General features: G+C 46.7%; 1 protein-coding gene across 1 annotated transcript; it reads right to left on the bottom strand.

Moving 5' to 3' along the window:
- Positions 1 to 376: 376 nt before the first annotated feature.
- LOC144486774 (histone H4-like) lies at positions 377 to 688 on the bottom strand. The gene has a single exon (XM_078204809.1). The coding sequence runs from the start codon at positions 686 to 688 to the stop codon at positions 377 to 379; it is 312 nt and encodes a 103-aa protein (XP_078060935.1).
- Between the last annotated feature and the right edge of the window lie 7,358 nt (positions 689 to 8,046).

The raw sequence follows: 8,046 nt of genomic DNA, 5'->3' as shown, positions 1-8,046 counted from the left end.
CCTGTTTGTGAACAGAACTCCCACTCACCTGATGAAGGGGCAGCGCTTCGAAAGCTTGTGGCTTGTGCTACCAAATAAATCTGTTGGACTTTAACCTGGTGTTGTGAGACTTCTTACTGAAATCAATGACTGCAGAAACTAGGGGGCTGTTCAGACAATACATTTAAGAAGTTCAAAAACAATTCTCATCGCTGCTCCAAATGAAGTGTTAAATTCGGTGATTCCCACACCGCTACATAAGCAAAGCAAACATGCATCTCAAACACTGAACAGCCTGTCCCAGCTGCCGTTCCCAGGTCACTGCTCTCTCTGTGAAGCGGGTGAGCAGCTTTTAAAAGAGCCTTTGTTGTGTGTTCAGTCGGAAGGGTCGAGTTGTTCAGCCGCCGAATCCATAGAGAGTGCGGCCCTGGCGTTTCAGAGCGTACACCACATCCATGGCAGTGACTGTCTTGCGCTTGGCGTGTTCAGTGTAGGTGACCGCATCCATGATCACATTCTCCAGGAAAACCTTCAGCACCCCGCGAGTCTCCTCATAGATCAAACCCGAGATCCGCTTGACACCGCCACGGCGAGCCAGGCGACGGATTGCTGGCTTGGTGATGCCCTGGATATTATCACGGAGCACTTTGCGGTGCCGCTTTGCGCCGCCTTTACCCAGTCCTTTGCCTCCTTTCCCTCTGCCAGACATGATGACTCTTCACTCAGATCTCTGCACAATATGAGAGAGGAAATCTTTCAGGCTCCTTTTATACAGCCTGACTGAGAAAGGCGGAGTGAGAGCAGAGAGGGGAGGAGACAGAGTGAAGATTAAACAGAGAGCGGGAGGGAGGAGAGAGCCGGACTGACACACACACACAGAACGGCCCCTGATCTTTCAGCTCCACCTCCGGTTTCTGCAGCCTCCAATTTCAACCCGTTTATCCACAATGGAAGCGAAACACAACTCCCCACACAAACCCTCCAGAGCCGCCCTTCACACACAAGAGTTTCCACAAACCCGGAGCGTAGAAACATGGAATCAAACAGAAAATACCGCAAATAATCAGCAGCTCCGACAGCTTTTGTGAAGAGAGCGGGAGACAGAGTTAACGTTTCGGGTCGTGAATTTGTCCTTTTGTGTTTTTAAACCTGGTCCTGTTACAATTCCCAGTTAGTAATATTTTGACCTAAGCACAGTCTATTCCATAACAAGAATCTTCCTCAGTAACATCGTCATCCACATCCGCTTCCAGCTGTTTACAAAAACCTTATTGCGGCTGTCTGAGGCAATCTCCTCTGTTAAAATTAAGGGATCTTGGATTTAACCTAAACCGGGATATTAGATTTATGTCACATTATCAGTAACCCCCACAGCTTGCCCCCTGGACTTGCAGAATCTCACTAGCTGCTCTGGAGACATTACACATCTCTTTAACCTGTGTTTAATGCTCCCTCCACCACATTGTCTGTACCTTTAAGACCTGGCTGGCTGTCGGGATTCGCGTTCTAATTAGTATTCTGTCACTTGATTTCTGTGATTCTGTGCACTGTTTGAGAGCACATTTCCACTCCATCTGACGAAGGAGCAGCGCTCTGAAAGCTTATGGTATTTGCGACCAAATAAACCTGTTGGACTTTAACCTGGTGTTGTGAGACTTCTTACAAAATTAAGGGAGCCAGGATGGCGAGCGGTCTAAGTTGCTGCGTTCAGGTCGCAGTCTCCTCTGGAGGCGTGGGTTCAAATCCCACTCCTCATATTGATTTTGGGACGGCACAGTGGCTACCATTGCTATCTCACAGCGCAAGGGACCTGTGTTCAATTCTCGGCTTGGGTCACTGCCCTGTGTGGAGATGACACATTTCCCCTGCGTGAGCTTCCTCTGGGTGCTCCAGTTTCCTCCCACACTCCAAAGATATGTGAGTTCGGGTGATTGGCCATGCTAAATTGCCCCGTAGAATCAGGAGGTTATTAGGATATATAAATAGGGTTATGGGGATAGGATCTGGGTAGGATTTCCGTCGGTGCAGACTCGAGGGGCCGAATGGCCACTGTCAGGATTCCAAGGAAGTTGGAAAGCAGTGTTCAGCCGCCAGTGTTGATTCATACTGAATCTACCAGACATCTTTATTATGAAAGAGAGTGGCGATTGAACAAATGTGAAATTCAAATGAAATTCAGCGTCTGCCGTGGGACAGGAATCATTTTCTTGCGGGATCAGCTCTTTCCTGAGAGATGTGGGTGGCTCTGAGAAGAGCCTTTGGGTTCAGAGGTTTACAATTTGCTCGGGTTGTTTCACTTCTTTCCTGACGCTTTCTTCGCTTTTGCTGCTTTCACTTTGGGTTTGGCCTTCGATTTAGTCACTTTTTTGACAGACGTTCCGCCCGTCACCTTCACAGGAGACTTTTTCTTCAGGGCTGCTTTCTTCACCGCCTTTTTTGGAGTTGCCGCCTTCTTGCTGCTTGTTTTCTTCACTGTTGATTTCTTCACTGGAGTTTTCTTTGCTGCGGGTTTCTTGGCTGCGGGTTTCTTGGCTGCTGCTTTCTTTGTTGTCACCTTCTTGGCCGATGTTTTCTTTACTAAAGATTTCTTGGCTGTTGGTTTCTTCACCTTCTTTCCCATTTTCCCCGGGCTTTCCTTCTGAGCGAGTTTGAAGGAGCCGGAGGCGCCCTGTCCCTTTGTCTGCACCAGAGAGCCTTTCGCCACCTTCCTCTTGATAGTTAACCTGATCTGGGAGACGCACTTCCCCACATCCACTCCACTGCCAGCCAAAGCCTTCTTTATCGCGGCCAGGGACATCCCCTTGTGATCGCTGCATCCCGCCACAACATTGAGGATCTGCTCGCCTAACTTGGGACCGGCTGCCACAGATCGGGGAGCCGCCTTCTTCCTGGGAGATTTGACTTGAGCAGAGGAGTGGCTGGAGGAGCCGTTTCGGCGGCTGCAGTTTCAGTTATGTCCGAGAGTGTGTGGAAAATCTGTGTGAGAGTCAGAACTGGATCCGAAATGAACCCAGTGGTGGCGGCACAGAGCAACTTAAAGGCAGAGAGCGGACGGAGCAGAGACAAGCTGCTGTCAGCTCCCGGCTCCTCCAGCCTCTCTGTGTTTCTCTCTCCTCACAAACTCTCCCATTGCAATGAAACTCCGCCTCTCCAGAGATCCAGCTCACATCCTTCATGTCTCTGACACACGAATGTTTGCTGTTGAAAAGGTTTCACTCGAACTGAGGATTCCATTTTACACTGAAACCCGTTTTCCTGCTGCACTGATCGCGCTCTCACACGCGATAGCTGACATGTTCTCTACTTTTCCACTGAAATCTTCAATTTAGCGAAACAATTGCCTTGAAATCTCACTTTGGGGCTCAACAAGGGGGATTGGGGGGAATCTTTGATTGAAAAATCGTTTTATTTTACACAAGAGAGACTCGGAGATCTCATGACCAGAACAGACACACAAACACAGTTGGATTAGTCTGACTCGCCCGTCTCTTTCATACACTCTCTCTTCCACAAGATTCATATCTACACATTCACAGGACAAAACTTTCACCAAATGTAAGGTCCCAGGACGGAATTTCTCCCCCTTCCGGCCTTTGCTCTGGATTCCACGGGGTTAGTTATAGTTTTTCACCTCAGTAACTGTGAAACAGTCTGAGGCCCGCTCCCCGCAGATTGTCTTTGAATTCATTCATGGAAAGTAGGTGTCGCTGTCTGGGTCAGCATTTATAGCCCATCCCTAATTGCCCTTGGGAAGGGCAATTTTCACCTTTATAGAACATAGAACAGTACAGCACAGAACAGGCCCTTCGGCCCATGATGTTGTGCCGAGCATTATCTGAAACCAAGATCAAGCTATCCCACTCCATATCATCCTGGTGTGCTCCATGTGCCTATCCCATAACCGCTTAACTGTTCCAAAAGTGTCTGGCTCCACGATCACTGCAGGCAGTCCATTCCACACCCCAACCACTCTCTGCGTAAAGAACCTACCTCTGATATCATTCCTATATCTCCCACCATGAACCCTATAGTTATGCCCCCTTGTAATAGCTCCATCCACCCGAGGAAATAGTCTTTGAACGTTCACTCTATCTATCCCCTTCATCATTTTATAAACCTCTATTAATTCTCCCCTCAGCCTCCTCCGCTCCAGAGAGAACAGCCATAGCTCCCTCAACCTTTCCTCATAAGACCTACCCTCCAAACCAGGCTGCATCCTCGTAAATCTCCTCTGCACTCTTTCCAGCGCTTCCACATCCTTCTTATAGTGAGGTGACCAGAACTGCACACAATATTCCAAATGTGGTCTCACCAAGGTCGTGTAAAGTTGCAGCATAACCCCACGGCTCTTAAACTCCAACCCCCTGTTAATAAAAGCTAACACACTATAGGCCTTCTTCACAGCTCGATCCACTTGAGTGGCAACCTTTAGAGATCTGTGGATATGGACCCCAAGATCTCTCTGTTCCTCCACAGTCTTCAGAACCCTACCTTTGACCCTGTAATCCACATTTAAATTAGTCCTACCAAAATGAATCACCTCACATTTATCAGGGTTAAACTCCATTTGCCATTTTTCAGCCCAGCTTTGCATCCTATCTATGTCTCTTTGCAGCCTACAACAGCCCTCCACCTCATCCACTACTCCACCAATCTTGGTGACATCAGCAAATTTACTGATCCACCCTTCAGCCCCCTCCTCTAAGTCATGAATAAAAATCACAAAGAGGAGAGGTCCAAGCACTGATCCCTCTGGCACTCCGCTAACAACCCGCCTCCAGTCCGAAAATTTTCCATCCACCACCACCCTCTGTCTTCGATCAGACAGCCAGTTACCTATCTAATCGGCCAACTTTCCCTCTATCCCACACCTCCTTACTTTCATCATAAGCCGACCATGGGGGACCTTATCAAACGCCTTACTAAAATCCATGTGTATGACATCAACTGCCCTACCTTCATCAACACACTTAGTTACCTCCTCAAAGAATCCATGCTGACTACCCGGATTAATCCACATCTTTCTAAATGGTCGTAAATCCCATCCCTAAGGACCTTTTCCATCAATTTACCAACCACCGAAGTAAGACTAACTGGTCATTTCTACCAGGGTCATTTCTATTCCCTTTCTTAAACAGAGGAACAACATTCGCCACTCTCCAGTCCTCTGGCACCATCCCCGTGGACAGTGAGGACCCAAAGATCAAAGCCAAAGGCTCTGCAATCTCATCAAAGAATCCTAGGATATATTTCATCAGGCCCAGAGGACTTAACGACCTTCAGTTTATTCAAAACTGCCAGTACATCCTCCCTCCGAACATCTATTTCCTCCAGCCTATTAGCCTGTAACACCTTCTCTTCCTCAAAAACATGGCCCTTCTCCTTGGTGAACACTGAAGAAAAGTATTCATTCATCACCTCTCCTATCTCTACTGACTCCATACACAAGTTCCCACTCCTGTCATTGACCGGCCCTAACCTCACCCTGGTCATTCTTTTATTCCTCACATAAGAGTAAAAAGCCTTGCGGTTTTCCTTGATCCGACCCGCGAAGGACTTCTCATGTCCCCTCCTAGCTCTCCTAAGCCCCTTTTTCAACTCATTCCTTGCTAATTTGTAACCCTCAATCGAGCCATCTGAACCTTGTTTCCTCATCCCTACATAAGCTTCCCTCTTCCTTTTCACAAGACATTCCACCTCTTTTGTGAACCATGGTTATGGGAACATGTTGGCCCTGTACTCTCTCTATTTCCTTTTTGAATGATTCCCACTGCTCTTCACCATATATATAAATGACCTGGATGAGGGAACCAATTATAACATTTCCACTTTTGCTGACGACATAAAACTGGGCAGAATTGTGAGTTGTGAGGGGGATGCAAGGAGGTTTCAAAGTGATTTAGACAAGTTGGGTGAGTGCGCAAATACATGGCAGATGCAGGACAATGCGGCTAAGTGTGAAGTTATACACTTTGGTGTGAAAAACAGAAAGGAAAGGATGAGAGGAGATCTGATTGAAACATATAAAATCCTTACAGGGCTGGACAGACTAGATGTAGGAAGGATGTTTCCCCTAGTTGGGGAATGTAGAACAAGGGGACACACTCTTAGGATACTGGGTAGACCATTTAGGACTGAGACAAGGAAAGATTTCTTCACACAGAGGGTGGTGATCCTATCGAATTCTTGACCTCAGAAGCTGTGGCGACCAAGTCACAGAATGTATTCTAGAAGGAGAGAGAGAATTCTTTTAGATTGTAATGGCATCAAGGAGTATTGGGAAAAAAATGAAAATGTGGCATTGAGATCGAGGATCAGACATGAGCACCTTCAGGACAGAGAGAGAAGAACTAATGAGTGCAGAAATGAACCAGCCAGAGTCAGAACCTTGGGGAGAGGGGAGAGGCACCAGTGAGTTTGGAACTGAACCCACCCAGGGTCAGCACCTTCAGGGGATAGAGACGTAAATAATCTAAGACCTGTTTTCAAAAACAGAGGTAGAGAAGAAAGAGGGAACCAATGACCATTATCAAGCGTTTGGAAAGCAGTGATATAAAGAGACAAAGTCAGCATGGATTTACAAAAGAGAAATCATGCTTGACAATACTACTGGAATTCTTTGATGTAACTAGTAGAGTTGACCAGGGAGAACCGGTGGATGTGGTTCATTTAGAGTTCCAGAAAACTTTGGACAGAATCTCACATAATGTTTTTACGTTTAAAGTTTATTTATTAGTTTCACAAGTAGGCTTACATTAACATTGCAATGAAGTTACTGTGAAAATCCCCTAGTCGCCATACTTCAGCGCCTATTCAGGTAGACTGAGGGAGAATTTAGCATGGCCAATACACCTAACCACAACATGTCTTTCAGACTGTGGGAGGAAACCGGAACACCCGGAGGAATCCCATGTAGAGACGGGGAGAATGTGCAGACTCACACAGACAGTGACCCAAGCTGGGAATCAAACCCGGTCCCTGGTGCTGTAAAGCAGCAGTGCTAACCATCGTGCCACCGGGCCGCCCTTCTACTCTGTAAAGTTGAAGTGCATGGGATTGCGGGTAGCGTCTTGAGATGGATAGAAAACTGGTCAGCAGATAGGAAGCAACGAGATGGCATGAATGGGTCCTTTTTCTAATTGGCAGTCAGTGATTAGTGGGGTACTGCAGGGATCTGAGCGAGGACCCCAACTATTCATATAATTTATTAATGATTTGGACGTGGTAAATAAATGTATTATCTCCAAATATGTAGATGATACAATAATGGGTGGGAGGGTGAGCTGTGAGGGGGATGCAGAGATCCTTCAGCGTGATTCGGACAGGCTGAGCCCACACATGTAGTATAATGTGGATAAATATGTGGTTACCCATTTAATTATCCACTTTGGTAGCAAAAATCGCAAGGCAGATTATTATTTGAATGGGTGTAAATCGATGGAGGTGGATATACAGCGAGACCTAGGTGTCCTTGTGCATCAGTCAGTAAAATCATGTTGAAGCTATACAAGATGGAAAATCATGTTGCAGCTATATAAGACTTTGGTTAGGCCACATTTGGAGTATTGTGTACAATTCTGAGTGCCACATTAGAGGAAGGATGTTGATGCATTGGAAAGGGTGCAGAAGAAATTTACCAGGATGTTGCTTGGTTTGGAGGATATGGACTATAAAGAAAGGTTGAGCAAACTTGGATTGTTTTCATTGGCGTGTCAGAGGATGAGGGGGGACCTGATAGAGGTTTACGAGATTATGACAGGCTTGGTTGAGTAGATAGTCAGAGTCTTTTTCCCAGTGTCGAAAGGTGAATTACTCGGGGGCACAGGTTGCGAGTAAGAGGGGGAAAGTTTAAAAGAGATGTAAGGGGCAAGTTTTTCACACAGAGGGTGGTGAATGCCTGGAACATGCTGCCGGAGGAAGTAGTGGAAGCAGATTCTATAACGTTCAAGAGGCATCTGGATAGATACATGAATAGGCCGGGAACAGGGGGAAATGGATAACGCAGAGGCAAGAAAATATTAGATTAGAGAGCTGTAATAAGTCTTCGGAGGCAGAAGTCCCTTCACC

The sequence above is a fragment of the Mustelus asterias genome, unplaced genomic scaffold, assembly GCF_964213995.1.
Source record: "Mustelus asterias unplaced genomic scaffold, sMusAst1.hap1.1 HAP1_SCAFFOLD_462, whole genome shotgun sequence".
Lineage (NCBI taxonomy): Eukaryota > Metazoa > Chordata > Chondrichthyes > Carcharhiniformes > Triakidae > Mustelus > Mustelus asterias.
Note: the sequence above shows the minus strand (reverse complement) of the source record. Positions and strands in the feature narration are given on the sequence as shown.

Bases quoted from the DNA above. Each gene is read 5' to 3' on its own strand.
- LOC144486774 (XM_078204809.1), bottom strand. From the start codon at position 688: ATGTCTGGCAGAGGGAAAGGAGGCAAAGGACTGGGTAAAGGCGGCGCA.